The 17,565-nt window shown below is 42.6% G+C and overlaps 1 protein-coding gene across 1 annotated transcript in view; it reads left to right on the forward strand.

The window, feature by feature from the left end:
* The first annotated feature begins 4,575 nt into the window (after positions 1-4,575).
* MYH10 (myosin heavy chain 10) overlaps positions 4,576-17,565 on the forward strand; it is a 134,612-nt gene continuing 121,622 nt past the window's right edge. The window contains 2 exon segments of the mRNA XM_038370808.2: positions 4,576-4,660; positions 8,245-8,618. Coding sequence (XP_038226736.1) covers positions 8,274-8,618 — 345 coding nt within the window. The 5' untranslated portion in view covers positions 4,576-4,660; positions 8,245-8,273.

Genomic DNA, 17,565 nt, shown 5'->3' on the forward strand with positions numbered 1-17,565 from the left:
TAGAGGAAATTCATGAAAAAAATCCCTCTACATTAAAAATCAATGTAAAATTTGTGCCTAAATCTCCTGAACTGCTTTGGAAATTTCAAACTGGTTTAAGATTAATTAATATTTATTTACAAACCTAGGCCCTGATCCTGTAAATACTTAAGCACATGCTTAGCCTTAAGCACATGAGTAGTCTCAATAATGACAGTGGGGCTACTCATACATTTAAAATTAGGGCAGTCAAGTGATTAAAAAAATTAATCGTGATTAATTACACGATGAATTGCACTGTTAAACAATAATACAATACCATTTATTTAAATATTATTGGATGTTTTCTACATTTTCAAATATATTAATTTCAATTACAACACAGAATACAAAGTGTACAGTTCTCACTTTCTATTTATTTTTGATTGCTAGCATTTGCACTGTAAAGAAACAAAAAAAATAATATTTTTCAATTCACCTAATACAAGTACTGTAGTGCAATCTCTTTATCATGAAAGTTGAACTTACAAATGTAAAATTATGTTAAAAAAACCTGCATTCAAAAATAAAACAATGTAAAACTTTAGAGCCTGCAAGTCCACTCAGTCTTACAGCTTGTTCAGCCAGTCACTAGGACAAACAAGTTTGTTTACATTTGCAAGAGATAATGCTGCCCGCTTCTTGTTTACAATGTCACCTGAAAGTGAGAACAGGCGATCTCATGGTACTGTCGTAGCTGGCGTCACAAGATATTTACATGCCAGTTGAACTAAAGATTCATATGTCCCTTCATGCTTCAACCACCATTCCAGGGGACATGCGTCCATGCTGATGATGAGTTCTGCTTGATAACAATCCAAATCAGTGTGGATCGACGCATGTTCATGTTCATTATCTGAGACAGATGCCACCAGCAGAAGGTTGATTTTCTTTTTTGGTGATTCGGGTTCTGTAGTTTCCATATTGGAGTGTTGCTCTTTTAAGACTTCTGAAAGCAAGCTCCATATCCCGTCCCTCTCAGATTTTGGAAGGCACTTCAGATTCTTAAACCTTGGATCGAGTGCTATAGCTATCTTTAGAAATCTCACATTGGTACCTTCTTTGTGTTTTGTCAAATCTGCAGTGAAAGTGTTCTTAAAATGAACAACATGTGCTGGGTCATCATCCAAGACTGCTGTAACGTGAAATATATGGCAGAATGTGGGTAAAACAGAACAGGGAACATACACTGGCAATTTTAAGTCAATTGTCAATGTTTTTCTAATATTTATGCAGTAATTCAAAAGGAATTATTTTGGTAAAGTTCTATGGCCTGCATTATGCAAGAGGTCAGACTAGATCAGTGATTCTCAAACTGGGGATCAGAACCCTTCAGGGGGTCACAAGGTTATTACATGGGGGGTCACGAGCTGCCAGCCTTCACCCAAACCCTGGTTTGCAGCCAGCATTTATAATGGTATTAAATATATAAGATAACATTTTTAATTTATAAGGGGGGGGGTCACACTCAGAGGCTTGTTATGTGAAAGGGGTCACTAGTACAGAAGTTTGAGAACTACTGGACTAGATGATTACAATGGTGCTTTCTGGCTATGAACCTATTGCAACCTGCAGAATAAAGGTGATATCAATCTGTAAAATAAATACTTCCTCCCCAATCCAGATCTCTACTGCAGAAGGCCAAATGGTACCCAGATTTTCCAACATGGGCACAATATTTGAGCAGCTGCAATGCAGGATGCGTGTTGAGTTAAATAGTGTCGGAGAGGTACAAACATATACATGCATTGAGGTGGTGGAGGCTGCATGCACCTTAATGGGGGACGGTATCACATTTTGGGGTGCAATCCAGACCAGAGAGGGGTCCTGCCACCGCCTGCCCAGTAATGCTGAGTGCCTCAAAATGTTCTGCTGCTGTTCATCTCTGGGCTGGACATGTCCAGTCAGCATACAAGCATGCACGGAGTGTCTGTGTGCTAAGCAGCTCAGACTCAGCAATTCTGATTCCAGCAGCCTGCATGTCACACCACTGCCTCATTCTGGTATCCACCAACCTTGCTTACACCTGGCAAGGTGACCCCAACGTCCCCCAGTCCCGAATTTTCCTCAAACTGTTGGCTCTGCAATGTCCAGCCCTCTCCTGGACCATTCAGAGAGATAATATAGTTAGTTTATTCCTTTAAAGATGCCCAGAATCTCGCCACATTAACTGGAGTTACCATTCACTTTAAATCAAACACATCATTGGGTTGGTTTAGAGTAAAAGTAAAACAAGTTTATTAACAGAAGGAGATAGGATTTTAAGTGAATTCAGGTACAAAGAATAGAGTTAGAAATGGTTACAAGCAAATAAAAGTGAAAAATGCTTCTCAGAGGCTGACTTAACAAAACAAGCTACGTAGCCTTTGTTCAAGATAGTCTTCTTACCAATCTACCTTCCAGCAAGAGGGTTGACCACCCTTCTTGTCTAGATCTCCCACAAAGTGCAACGTTTTGATTCCTTTGTTCTCTTGGTGAAAGGTAAGTTGGGATCATTTGCCCCTCTCTTTTCAGTCCAGTGAACCTTTGACATGGATTTTGTGGAAGCTTACCGCCCAAAGTAAAGTTAATTCAAGCTCTAAGGAAGGCGACATGGAGTCTGGTGGTCAAGGAAGTTCCATGCTGGTTTCTTTCTCTGCTAGTGTTTGCTAAAATGCAAACTGATCTGTTTCCTGCAATCTACTCCCTGCTATGATACTCACTGGTTACCTCTTCTCCCCTTACAAAGCAGCAGGAGCTGGCCTGGACAGAGCATCTGCCATCATATTTTCTTTCCCCTTTACATAGAAGATACCTGTTTTGTCTCCTTTGTCTGTTTATAGTCTCCAGGACATAATATCAGAGTATCCATAATTTTATCTACAGAGTTCTTATAAACTTTTCACGGTGACAGCAATGCCCAGTGTGTCATTTCAAATGATATTTTACAAGTAATCTTTTAAATAAATATCATGACACCAGTGTATGATGTGTAGTGAGTGTGTCAGGCCTGACAAGAGTTGCTGACACAGAGTTGTGAACCACAAATGGATCTCTGTCTCACAGTGGATTAAGTTGAATACATTTACATGAGAAGTCAGGGACATTGCACACACTTACCATGCAGAATGTGTGCATGAATGTACTAGTGGTGGTTTCATGCATGCAGTTCTATGCAGTGTGGAGGATAGAAGAGGGTGTTGCTTTCATTTCCTTGGTGGGGAAGCAACAGTATGCTGGTAATTGCAGGGAGCAGGGATAGTGTGGGTATAGCATGCAGCTCCCTGCATGGGGGTGAAGAGTGGGGGTATGGCATACAGTTCTCTGCACAGAGTGGGACTAGAGGGCATTGCATGCAGTTCCCTGCAGGGGGTGGGGATGGGGGTGTTGCATACAGTCCCCTGCAGGGGATGGGGATGGGGGGGGGTGTTGCATGCAGTTCCCTGCAGAGGTGGGATGGGGATGTTCCATGCAGTTCCCTGCGGGGAAGGTGAGGGGGAGGGATTGGGGATGTTCCACGTAGTTCCATGCAGAGGGAAGGGATGGGCATGGCTGTTCCCTGCAGTGGGTAGGGACAGGGGAGGGCGGAGATGTTCCCTGCAGGGGGGCGGGGCTGGAGGGTGTTGCATGCAGTTCCCTGCAGGAGTGGGGGTGCTGCATGCAGTTCCCTGCAAGGGGCGGAGATGTGGGACGTTCCATGCAGTTCCCTACAGGGATGGGACTGGGGGTGTTGCATGCAGTTCCTTACACGGGGAAGGGACGGGGGATGTTCCATGCAATTCCCTGCGGAGGTGGGGGGAGCTAGGGGATGTTCCAGGCTGTTGGGGTGCGGATAGGGGATGTTCCATGCAGTTCGCTGCAGGGGGCGGGGATGGGGGTGTTCCATGCGGTTCCTTGCAGGGGCGGGGATAGGGCATGTTCCATGCAGTTCTCTACGGGAGACTGGGGGATTGGGTATGTTTCATGCAGTTCTTGCGGGGGATTGGGGATGTTCCCTGCAAAGGGCGGGGATAAACGGTGTTGCATGCAGTTCCCAGCGGGGGAGGGAGGGAGGGATTGGGGATGTTCCATACAATTCCCTGCAGAGGGCGGGGATAAACGGTGTTGCACGGAGTTCCCTGCAGGGGGCGGGGATGGGGGTTTTCTAATGGCCCCCCCGTAGACAGACAAAGCTCAGCCCGTTGCCCCAGCCCAAGCTAGCAGAAGCATTCCCAGCCTGAGGCGTTGCAATCCTTCTCACGTGCCACCCCACACTGCTCCCAAGCTTTCTGACCAGTGCACCCTACCCTGCTAGCGCGGCCTAGGTGGGATCTCTGCGGCCCACCGATGTGGCAGAGAGGAGTGAAGCCCCCCATTGGGTGTGGAGTTTTGCCTTGATAGGCAGGTAGAACAGTGGGGAGGGGCCAGGGAGGAGGCGGGTTTTGGATGGTAGCTTGTGGAGGTTGCTATGGCCCTGACCGGAGATGGGTTGCGAAACGAGCCAATGGCCGTAAGGGCTTCCTTTGATGGGCATGAGAGACAGCCAATGGATGATGCTGTAGAGCGGGTGGGCGGGCCTTGTTCCGGGGGTTAGCGGGAGGGGGTGGCGCGGTGGCGCTAAAGGAGCCCCGAGGAGGGGGGAGAGCGGGGAGTCGCCAGCTCCGGGGATACGGAGCGTTCGCAGGTGAGGGGCCATGCCGGGGGCTTCGGCTAGCAGGGCCGGTCTGTCCGCCCCCTCATTGTCCGGGGCTTGGCGGGGCAGGCGCGGCCCTTGTGCCTGTGGGCCCCCCTCAGTGTGGGAGGCGGGGTGCAGCCCCGATCTGCGCAGGGCATAGGGGACGGGGGTGTGTGCAGCCCCACCCCCCGGCTCTGGGGGAGGGGGGGTGTGGGGAGCGGGAGGCTGCAGCCCCCCCCCGCCCCGCTCTGTGGCGGGTGCGCCCCCCCCCCCCCCGCTCTTTCCCGCCTGCGGGGTGGGTGTGCGGCTGAGCCTGGGCTCGCTGTAGGGAGGCGGCGGCGGGCGAGACAAAGACCCTGCCTGCTCTGGCCGGCGGGGAGCTGCCTTGGGCTACAGCCTCCCTCGTCACCGGCCCCTGCCTGGGGGGCTGCACCCCCGTGCGGGTGTCTCCTCTCCCCACCCGCCCGGCTCCCCCTCCTGAGCCTCTGCGCTGAGGCTCCTGTCTGTATCGATCACGCAAAGGTGGCCATTTTCTCCATCTCCTCCCTTCTGCAGCCTTGACTAGTGGCTTGCCAGCCTGCCAGAGGCATGGGGGGAGTCGCTGCTGAAAGGAGAGGGCTGCGGTGGCGGCGGCAGTGTCTGATTTGTGGCTGAGGAGGCCCCTGTGGGGGCGAGATGCTTGCGTTGTGATGCACCCGTGGGTCCGAGCGGGTCTTAGATCATGTTCCTCCCTCTTTTCGGAGGTGGGGTATGGATGGAGGGTGCGCCTTAGTGCTGTTAAATGGGATCCAAATAGCAAGGGATTGGCAAGATGTAATGCTGTGAACATGCGAGGCCATAGAGGGGGGTGGAGTGTTTTGTCCGCAACCCCAAAGAAAATGGTCCAAGTGTAGAGCTTGCTCTTTTGTCCTTTAGTCTCCGGGCTAGTTAAAAACTGCAGCCTGCTGCCTTATTACTTCATTCTGAAGCCATTGTTTGATTAAAGCTTGAGTCAGAGAAGTAGCTTGAACTGAAAAATTGACTCTTGCTGGCTTTAGTACTAGACTTATGAAAAATAACGTACCTCTAAGTAGTGAGTGAGGCTATTCTTTCAAATTCCTGCCCTTGGAAATGCCAAGGCTGCACTGAATGATGCCACTCCCCACCTCTGCTGGTGCTTGTCGCTCTCTTATTAACCTTTTGTTTAGAACTGTTATATGCGTGGGATTATGTACTAACCTCTTCTACATAGAGGTAGAGCTGGAGTTCTACGTGGTGAAGTGTGGTGATTATGAATGTGGATTTTAATTTATCTTCCCCCTAAATAATACTGTCTAGCAAAAAGCCCTCCTTAAGGCAAAGCACAATACTGCATATCTGGCTTCCGTAAGGGTATCCTTGTTGTGGCAACCTGGACTTGTCCTAAGTAAGTGGGTCACATCTGAGTGTTGAGGACAGAAAATGAAAAATGACCATTAATGGTCTGTACTCTTAATATTTTAATACACTGATTTGATTATTAGTGTGAACTAGTTCATATACTTTTTGGGAGAAAATCTAATGCTTCAACTTCTAGCCCTTAATTTTACTCATAAACAATCTTTATTTGTATTAATTTGACTAGGTAATAGAGTTCCAAAACCACTTAAGTTTTCACTAAAAAACAAGCATGTGAAACTGATACTAGTTCAGATTATAAATGATAAATTTTTATGAAAGGCAATTTGCCAGTCAGACTTCTTGACAGTGAGAGAGATTGCCTCACACTGTAGGGAAGGTAGGTTTTATAGTACGAAGATATCGGCAGCATCAAGTCATAATCTAGAATTACAAAGATGACTAGCTTTTTGGATTTAAATGGAAGGCTCTGCAAGTAACTAGGACTCTGAATGGTTTAGTAACTTGTTATTCCTAGCTGAGGTAAAGAATCAGATGGAACTCCTGCAGTCATTTGGGGTCACCTCTAACTCTTCTTTTCTTCTCCATGGATTTTTTTTCCCAGAAGCTTCTTCCAATAAATTCAGCTGTTGATGTAGTCAGTTCTTGATCTGATGATGCAATATTAAGCCATTCTGTAGTAAATGAAGCAGATTGCTTCACAGCCCTCTGGTGGATTGAATGACCTCATGCTTACTTTGCGTTAGTTGTGTTGAACAGTTTATCAAACTGACATGCTGTAGATGTAGACATTAGTATTGTACTTAAGTACTTAATTGAATGATCACTTGAGGATGGATGAGTTGCAAGACTTCCATGTGAACGCATACTACAGTATAAAAAGTGAATGCACAGTTAGCTTCAAACATGATTTGGCAAATTTTTAGATTGGCAAACTACAGATTTCTCAATGGATTAATGCTCTAAATGATTAGAAAATGGTTCTAAATTTACTATTAAATAGTTCTGATGAATAAAACAAGATATATAGTGACCCAAATGCTTACTATATAGTGAGAATTCAGAGTTCTTTTTTTTTTTTTTTTTTTTAAAGATAGGGAAAAGCCATTAGGCCCAACCTCGCTGCTCTCAAGTGCTTAAAGATAACAAAACTGTACATTTTGGGAGTTCTTAATCAAATAGATGTAACTGTCCTTGCGGCTGTTGGTCACATTTACTAGTCTAATGGATGAGAGATGGGTACAAATGAAATATTTGAGACATTTTGGTATTTTGTTTTCTCTCAATTGTATGAGAATTGATTAAGAAATTGATTCAATTTTTACTACATTTTATACTCTTACAGATTTTGATACAAGGTGTTTATTGGAAACATTTAAAACATAATAGCACCTACTGTTTGCAGCTGGAATTGATGGAAAGTAAAGCCATGATAAATCTGATCTGCTTTCAGAAAGAATACAAGCCATGGTTATATGATGTGTTTTAAAAAAAAAAAAAAAACCCCAAAACATATAAAGTTCTTATCTCTCAAGGAAAATCCTCTTTGTAATCAGTATTTTTAGTCTAACTTATCTGATCTCACGGCCAGTTTTGTTTAGATGACTTAATGAGAAGCAGCTATGCACTGCACAGAACAAATAAAGGGGTGCTTTCTTTTGACTACTATTTCAGTACTCTTTACAGTACCTCCTGGCAAACCTATAGTAAATCTGGTGTTTCCTTTATACTGTACTCTTGTTTTTGCACAGCAGTGTACATCATAGGGGAGTTGTGGAGACAAATACACTAAAGAATGTAAAGTGTTTTCAGGTCTACTGGTGAAAAATATTATACAACAACTAGGTATTATCATCATCCTTACTTTGCAGTCTTGGTATGTACAGTAAAAGAGACCTCTGCATATTCCCATTCTATATAAATGAGTGTCCCCCTACTGCTCTATATTTGAATGTGATTTTTAACTTTTATACAGCAGTACTTTTAGACAGGGTATGACCTTGTTTAAACTACCAACTTAATAAGTCGCATCAGGACTCTTTTTTTTTTTTTTTTTTTTTTTTTTTTTTTTTTTTTATATAGAGGTAGTATCCCTAATAGGTATCCAACTTAATATGCCGATTAGCCACTTTTATATGTTAAATGGTTCAGCTATGAAATGATCGCAAACTATATACAGTATCAGTGACTGACCTGCCTTTTCTCCATCTAACAAGGCGAATGCTAGTGGACACCTCTATTCACAATGGCGCAGAGGTCTGGACAGGAAGATCCAGAGAGGTATCTCTTTGTGGATAGGGCTGTAATCTACAACCCTGCTACCCAGGCTGACTGGACTGCTAAAAAACTGGTCTGGATTCCTTCAGAGCGCCATGGCTTTGAGGCAGCCAGCATCAAGGAGGAAAGAGGAGATGAAGTGTTGGTTGAACTGGCAGAGAATGGAAAGAAAGCAATGGTCAACAAAGATGATATTCAGAAGATGAATCCCCCCAAGTTCTCTAAAGTGGAAGATATGGCGGAATTAACCTGCTTAAATGAAGCATCTGTTTTGCATAATTTGAAGGACCGATACTACTCTGGACTCATCTATGTAAGTATTGGCCATTAAATTTTCCTCTATGGGAAATAAATATGGTTGCTAATTTAGACCAAATTGACTGCTTCATTTGTTTAACAAAAAAAAAAAAAATGAAAAGGAGGAGGTGGGTATAGACTTTGGATTGGATTTTGATAACCTAAAGCGTAAACTCTTTCCTGCCTGAGTACAGAATGCTTGGGACAGGGAAATTATGTATTGGTTAGTGTCTCAAGTGCTACCATAGTACAAAGAATAATTTGTGTAATTTTTTTTATATTTGTATACAATAATTAAAATACTGCTGCAAGTATTAGCTAGCTATAATTAAGGACCACTTAAAGATAGAATGTCAAATGGCCATCTCGGTCTTTTAGCTCATACGATCTAGTTAAAGCATTTGCCTTAGACATGCTTACTGGCAAGTGGACCGCATCAATTGGCTAGTTTGAACTGACTTGAAAATTTTTATAATCCAACATCAACAAATTGCCATTGTTTAATATAGTACATGAATGAGCAGAACTTGCTTTAACTTGGCTAATTGTACATTTTAAGAAGATAATAAGAGGTTATAATATCTTTAAATAATATAGTTGGAAAGTGGTGGGAATGCATTATTTATTTATTTATTTTTTGTATCAACTTACTGAGCCAGGAAAGAATGTATTCTGTGCTTAAAATAAACCAATAAGATAAAGTTCTCTTCTCAATGGGTTGGAAATAGAAAATGAAACGCCTAACTTATCACCATCTTCCTCTGGAATTAGAAATTGCAAAGCTATTGACGCCTCTTGATGAAATAAAACATCAGTGTCAATGTTGAATGAAGGTCTGTGGCCGTACAGTAAGAGTGGCTCCTTGTCATATCTCTTCTCTTGGCAAATCAATTACATAGTCGCTTGCTGAGTCAGAGTATCATCAACATCTACAGCTAGGTTCTTTGTCTTAAAAGAAATGGTAACATCTGCCTAAATATTTGACTCAGTACAGTAAACATTTGTTCCAAAGAATTAAACCAGTCTTCAAGTTCTCTGGTGTACGTATTGTAGGTTAGCTATAGGACAGATTGTTTACCCAGTTAATATGAATGCTTAAAGCGTGGTGGGTTTTTTTTCTCTCAGTCAAGCCATTGCTAATATGTAGGTATATTTATTTAGTGGCTCACTCACACTATTTACTTATATTCATTTATAAACTGTCTATACTGAAGACTAGTGGTGTTTTTTAGTGGAAGTAAGACCCTTAAGAAAAATAGAAGCTCAATGAAACTTACTCTTGGAATGCCTCACATTGGCTTATAACTAAAATTAATTAGATTATTACGATGAAATAAAACTGAGTGTAGACAAGTTTGAGGTAACTAAATGCTTAGTTTATGTATTGCCTGTCCACAGTATCACTTGCATGTCAAAGCAAACCCTAGTGTGAGTACTCGGACAGCAGATATAGATATGAGCTGCTTATGAGGATAAAGCTGAAAACCTGTCATTTTCCGGTTTAAATGTTGCAGTGATGTGAAACACTGTGTCATTGTACACTAAATTAAAAATAATACTTCCCTATGTAAACCCAACTATTAAATGAAATCATATGTAATTTGTATGTAGTTGCTATACCTGTGCTTAAGCTACATCCAAAAAAGGTGCTTTCTTGTCTTCATTTAGTAATCTAACCTAACCATTGACGCTGATTCTAAAACTGGTGTGACATTCCCAGGGTACAGCCTGGACTGTTGAACAGTGGTGTCCCCTTAACTCTCTAGTCTAGGGTGCTTTTTACATTTACATTTTACATTTAGGGTGCTTTGCTGTGAACAGCCACCACTCCGGTCCTGCTCATACACAGGACCTAGCATCTAAAATTACTCCCAGCTAAATACATAAATGCTCTTCCAGCCATACATGAATTGCATATAGGGTGACACCTGCAAATTCTTAGTCCCAGCCTGGACCTCTGAAATGCATGTCTTGTACTGCACAGTACCCTCCTGGATAGTACAAGCTCATAGTAAGTCCATCATTTCAACAAAGGAAAATGATTATGTACCAACCTTGCTGTCTCAAGTGGTGGTTCCCAAACACTTCAATCTGAACATGCACTGGATTACAAAAATCAACAAAATAAGCTTATTAACTACAGAAAGATAGATTCACTTAAATCTGAGTAATAAGGCATAAAAGTTAGAATTGGTTACAAAGGAATAAAAAGATAAAAATGCAAGCTAATTCCTAAACTTTAAAAAGCTAATAAGATTTAAAGCAAGTATCTTTCACCACAAGTTGTACTAGTTCACAGGCTGGATTTCCTTTCGGTCAGGGGGCCGCACCACCCCACAGTTCAGAGTCCTTCAGGTGTTTGATGTCATGAGCAGAGAGATGGGAGGAGAAGAGGTGAAGTCAACTGTCTTGCTCCCCCTTTACAACTTAATTCTTATGCTAGAAACATCCTTGCTGAGTCATGGTGACGCATAGTCTGTTGTGGATATAAGGTTTAAAATGTTCCTGTGATGCAATGTAAATTTTGTTTACAGCTTCCCATTGATGAAAAATGGCTGCATAAGCTGGTGATTGCTCTTTAATACTGGTTGGGGTGCTATTGTGTCTTTGGAGCAGGTCTAAACTAGTTTTTCAGACACAAAGTTGAAACAAGCATGTTCTAAATAATGATACATAATATAATCTAATAACTTATCATACCGTGTTACTACACACATTTTACCAGGACAACAGTATTCAACAGAGTGAGTTTTCAAATGATATTTCACAAGGCATACTTGATTTACAAGACTATGATAAATTTTATAAGTGGTGACCATAATACTATAGCTAGGGCCCTACCAAATTCATAGCCATGAAAAATGAGTGTCTAACCATGAAATCTGGTCTCCCGCTATGAAATCTGGACTTCTGTGTACTTTTATCCACTACTATATAGATTTCACAGGAGAGAGCAGTATTTCTCAAAGTGGGAGTCCTGACCCAAAAAGGAGGGGGTCGCAAGGTTATTTTAAGGGGATCACAGTATTGCCACCTTTACTTTTGTGCTGCTGCCTTCAGAGCTGGGCAGCCAGAGAGGTGGCTGCTGACTGACCAGCTCTGTATGCAGCAGCCTAGAAGTAAGGGTGGCAATACCATACCAAGCCATCCTTACTTATGTGCTGCTGCTGGCAGCAGCTCTGCCTTCAGAGGTGGGCTCCTGGTCAGCAGCAGCTGCCGCTCTTCAGCTGCTCAGCTCTGAAGGTGGCACTGCCACCAGCAGCAGTGCAGAAGTAAGAGTAGCAGTACCGCTCCCCCAGTAACCTTGACACCCATCCCCACAAGTCCTTTTTGGGTCAGGACCCCTACAGTTACAACTCCTAAAATTTCAGATATGTGAAATCATGAAATTGTCGTTTTTTTTTTTTTTTTTTTTAAAAAAGCCTAGGACTGTGAAATTGACCAGAATGGAACGTGCATTTGGTAGGGCCCTAACTATAGACTGTCACAACTGGACTGCGCTATCAAGACTTTAGGAGCCACATAATAATTCTAGAAAGATGCTGATGCAATAACTTCTTTCAGTTTAAAGAGAAGAGCTGGGATCAAGATGATACTGCAGTTTCATAGGGGTGGACTGAAGGCCTGAGTTCAGAAGGGAGCCTTGCTTGAGGGATGCTCTGCTTGCCCAAGAGCACTATTTTTGTGTTTAATCTATCTGAAGTAGATTGAGTCAAACATAAGTGTGCTTGCTCGAGCAGTGAGTATTTACTGGAATATTGGCATAAACAGGAGCAAATGCTAGTGATGGAGAGGAGGAGCTCAAGAACTAGACCTTGTAGAACTCCCAGAGGTACAGTTCTGGTGTAGAGGAAGAGCCAAACCCCAGTTGGTCAGATCAGCTGGCGATCAAAGATCAGAGGCATGCCAAGAAGACACAAGATGCATCCGTAGTTATGGAGGAGAAGGGGCTACTCTGAGCTCAAGATGAATGTTCTTTTTGTGATCAAATTGGCCAGTTTCAAAAACGAGACTTCATGTCATACTTGATACAAGTGCATGAGGTGTGTCTGTCATTTTAAACAAACTCGTCAGCATGTAGTTTATGGATACCCTCACAGGAAGTAGGGGATAAAGAGCTGTCAATTGGAGGAGGTACATATAACCACCTCATTCCATTTTGCTTCCTTTGTAGGAAGTTGTACAGAGGGTCTGGGCCTTTGCTATTAAGTAATATTTTGACAAGAGTAGCTGCTTGGGGGAGCCAAGATGTGTGAAAGGTTAAGACTTTGAAAAGTGGCCACTAATCGTTGTTAAAGGTTTTCTCTTCCTCAGTGGACCGTCTTCTAGAACGTGAAGAATACAGTATGGGTTGATAGAGCACTTTTTTATCTTTATCTCAGTTTTTAAGGAGGATACAATGTAAAAAGCATGCCTATGGAGGGGGAGAGAGCTGCTCTCAAGACAACGAGGAATTCTGATAGTTTCACTTGGGAAAAGGGAATTGCTTTCAAGGATATAAGATGAGCTGCTTTTGCTCTGAGGCCTGACCTATGTTAGTTATGCTGGCATAGCTAAGTATGCTGGCGGGGGGGGGGGGGAGGAATTGAGAGGCAGCCCCGCAGCTAAGAATGGAGCAGTAGGAGCTGGGGGTCCCTGGACCTGATCTGCTGACTGGCAAGCTCCTGCACTCCTCCCCCTCACCTCTGCTTTTAAAGACATTGCTTGACTACAGATCTTCCTTTGGTATTCCATTTCAGAGGATAAATAACTCTGTCATCATTTTCCAGACTTGATACCAGCTGCGCAGTTTTTTTTTTTTTCAGGCATTTGCTTAAAATGTGGGTGTCGCTAAAACTCTAATATAGCCAGATATGTTAACTAACTCCAACTCCTCTAGAACTGGATTTCTATTCTCAGACTTCCCCGTCTATTAAAGTACCACTACTAGATCTTAGGAATCAAATCCTCTTCTCATGGCTAGGTGGGATAAGGTGAAAGTACAGCCTTCCAGGAATCTGGTCCATCTGGCTATTTTTTTAGCTTTATCCTCAGGTAAGAACAGGTTTTGGGCTTCCCTTACAGCCAAATGTAAGTACTTGGCCTAGGAAGACCAGGTCTCCCATTTTATAGTAACTTTTTTTTTCTTTTCTGTTTGGTGGGGTTAACCTCTTCCTCACCTGTACTTAGGTGATGGATTTTCCCCACTTTTTTTTTTTCTCTTCCAGGAACTCTGCTGCATTTCCTTACCCAGGGAACTGCTCTCAGTGATCCTTTGGTGTGGTCTGCTATGGTGCTGCACCATGGAGACCTCTCAAAGGCCCTTAGCTCCCTTTCAGTGTTTGCTAACAACCTGGTTCTGCAGCTTTAGGTCAAATGGGTTTCGTGTCACTCTTGCATCCTCATTGGTGCAAATAGTTGATCTTGTGCCTGTCCTGCTTCTCCGTGTGGTGGTTCTCTAGGACTTGTGTTTACGCTTACCAGGAAAAGTAGTATTCTTGGTGGGTACTGTACAGATAGGTTGGGGATCTTCCAAAAGGATTTCTGATTTGAACAAGTTCCTTGTTTGGAACTCCAAGCTCCAGAATATTGCCCTCCCCTTGTGGTAGGACTTCCACGCCCACAAGCGTATGCATGCACTAAGGTGAATATTCCTGAGCCCTTAAACAGTGGTATGCCTCTCAGTCCCTGTACATCTCTTCAGGATGCTGCCCCAGGAATGGAGCCTTCTTATCAAGTGCCTAGTTGTTCAAGTTACAGCATTTGGTAACCTGTAGCTTCTGACAAGAATTATGTTGGAGGTCTTCAAAATAGTGTTTCTTGTGGATTTTGTGACCGTTCTGTTTGTGTGAGGATTTTTTGTGTTTTGCTGTTTTTGTTTTTAACAATAAAGTGAATGTTTCTCTTGGGTGTGGAGTGGGGTCTGATATCTGAATAATAAGTGTAAGGGTTAATGGTCAGAACATGTTTCGTACCATGCCTCTGAAGTTAGACCTTGTCCTTTGCTCAGAATGTGATATAGTATTTTGGACCAGAAGAAGTTAGAGGAAAACTTACTGAAAGTAGTGGAAACGTGAAAAGATTAGATTTGGGGGGATGGGGAAAGAGGGAGGCAAAGGTGGCAGGTAGCTTTAAGAATCTGACTTGCATCTGAATGTTAAGGGTAGATGAGGAAGGAGAAATCAGTGTTATGAAGTAGGGGAAGATATTGTGAAAGAGTATGATTCTACATGCGGGTGACAAAGCAGGTAATTTCTCATAACTGACAAGGAAAATACTGGAAAGGGGACATTTAAATTTAATAGCATGGAAGTGGGAATCATTGACTACTGGTAGTTTCTACTGAAGAAGAAACTAGGATCAGTAAACTGGAGTGGAATCATCTGTGTAGTCTGCTTCTTCCTGATATTGGAGTGGATGTAGAATACATAGTCCTACCTTTTTAAACATATCCAGATATGTATGGAGTTGCACAACTGGCTTTTATACAGAGGGGGCGCTAACTGCTTCTGCAAGCCTTATGGATTTTAATGGCCCATTCTGATTAAAGGCAGAGTTCATTGCAGGATAAACGTATTCTGTGTGAGGTGGAGAGGGTATCTTAAGTGAAGGAAGGATTGAGAGCAACTTTGGTTGGAGAATTTAGTGCATCAAGCAGTTCAGCTATCAGATGGGTTAAAATAATTGAGTATTCAGACACCAATAAGGAGTACCAGATGTGGTTGAGATGAGAACAGGGGAGGCTGCTCTTGACTAGACTAAGAGTTAAGACAATGGATAACATCAGCCTGGAGAATCTAGGCCTCAAAAATATCTACTAGGTAACTCGGGGCTTGTCCATATGACAAAGTAGTGCTGTTATAATTTGAGACATGAATTTAAACAGCTATAGTTAAATTAGTGTAAAAGGCTGTGTTGACATGTTTGTTTCAGTTTAGCTTAAGTCGCTGAAGAACATGGTTAACTAAAATAAGCAAGCCATTTTATTTTTATTTTTAACAATGCAAGAATGTCCACACACTTAATTTTTCACCTGTCAACCTCTTTTTCTGATTTAAATTCCACCAGTGCAATTTTCTAGTGTTGACAAGCCCTTATTTTGTCTCTGGTGCCAACGGTAGGTGATGGGAATATTTGAACTACTAGTGCAGTCTACTGACGTAGTGGTGTTAAATTTCAGAGTAGCAGCCGTGTTAGTCTGTATTCGCAAAAAGAAAAGGAGTACTTGTGGCACCTTAGAGACTAAGCTCTAATAAATTTGTTAGTCTCTAAGGTGCCAGTGGTGTTAAAGGAACTAAAATGGGGGGGGGGTGGTGGTGGTGGTGGTGGTGGTGGTAAATCTTTACAACAGTTACTGGGCTGAGGATCCCACTTGCTGGTGTGGAGAACTTGAACAGTGTCTGAAGCAAGCATAAATATCTCTTGAAATGAGCAGTTGGAAAACCTGTAGGAAGTCTTCTGAAGTTCCTTTAGGCTGGAGCTCATAAGATCAGCCAAAATCATGTCAACTCTCAAGGAAACAGCACAAGGAGGAGGGGTTTCTGTAACCAAATGTGTATGAAAGGAACCTGAAAGATCACACTATATATAGTGATATTGACCATTGCAACTAGTGTAAGTTGGGTGGAGAAGAGAAAACACCACATTGGATAAATTACAGTATCATTTGGAAAGGTGGTCTAACCCTTTGTAGCAGTACGTGGCTCAACGAGGTAGTCTACTTTAACCACAGGGAAAGCCTTTTATCCTTAAATGGCAACTGCTATGGCAAAGTAAATGGCAGGGCATGCCTTTTAACCAGAGAACTTTGTTTTATTTGTTTGTATAGTAGCTAGCAGAATGGAAACTCTAGGTGCTACTTCAACATTAAAAAGACAAACCTGTAACATCTCGCACCTTGTCAAAGGGCATGCCTCCCCTTTAGCACCCACTTCTGGCCAGCATGGTGCTGCTGAGGCCTGCCTCGATTTCCTCTTCACTTACAGCCCCTTAGAGTCCACACAGTCCAAATAGTCAAAACATTCTCCTTCTTGGGTCCAATTTATTAAGTCTTAGAATCTTTCAAAATAGAATTCAAACCAGTAGTCTTCCTCCCAGTTTCATCTGGGTTCAGCCCCACCTCCCGAATTTGTCTTTCTGCTCTCTGCCAAACTCCAAGCAAGAGGTTCTGAATCTCCATAGGCATTCCCTTTACTAACTCAGGGCCTTGCAGGATCCTTCTTAATCCCTGCAATGTCTGCAGACATCTGCCAACAACTACCTGCAGGTTTCCCACTTCATAAGGCCTAGGTGCTTTTCCTTAAGCCCATATGGGCAGCAGGTAATAAGTCCACATGCACTGGATCCCACTCCCTCTTAAAGGGGTTAGTCATTTATTACACCCTTTATTGAAGAGTTGGGGATAAATGTTGAGTTTTGTCAGCAAAGATTTTTCTGATTACTCAAGTCAGTTTGTTTAGTATATTATAAATCTTCAAATTCAACTAAGGCTCTTTTATAGTACATTTTATAAAATGGCATTTAAAGTGTAAACTGGCTTTTATGTTGCAACAGGAGGCAGGAGCCTGGTTTTCCCCCCTTTTGTTACAATGTACAAACTGGTTGACACTTCTTAGAAGTTTGGTTACCAATAAAACATACTAAAATCTTTTTGAAATCTCTGGCTACGTCTATGGTAGAGAGTATTTTTCCCTACTAGTTCACAGGACTTTGGTTTCTGGCATTTTTATCACCATATTTAATTAAACCTGCTGAAAAATTTGAATGTGGCTTTTGAAAAAAGCTTGGCCACTGAAGCTTGTATTAGGGCTCCCACCAGAACCAGTGGAAATCTTTTTGTAAGAGTCTGCAGTTTAGATATTGCCAAAGGGTGGAAAAGTTGTACAGTCTCAGCTTTATATACTTGAGGACAACAGACAGTGATGAGAGGGATTTTTTTCAGTTTTTTTTTTTTTTTTCCTTAAAGCTATGGTACTAAGTTGGTA

Source organism: Dermochelys coriacea, chromosome 14 (assembly GCF_009764565.3).
Source record: "Dermochelys coriacea isolate rDerCor1 chromosome 14, rDerCor1.pri.v4, whole genome shotgun sequence".
NCBI classification, from domain to species: domain Eukaryota; kingdom Metazoa; phylum Chordata; order Testudines; family Dermochelyidae; genus Dermochelys; species Dermochelys coriacea.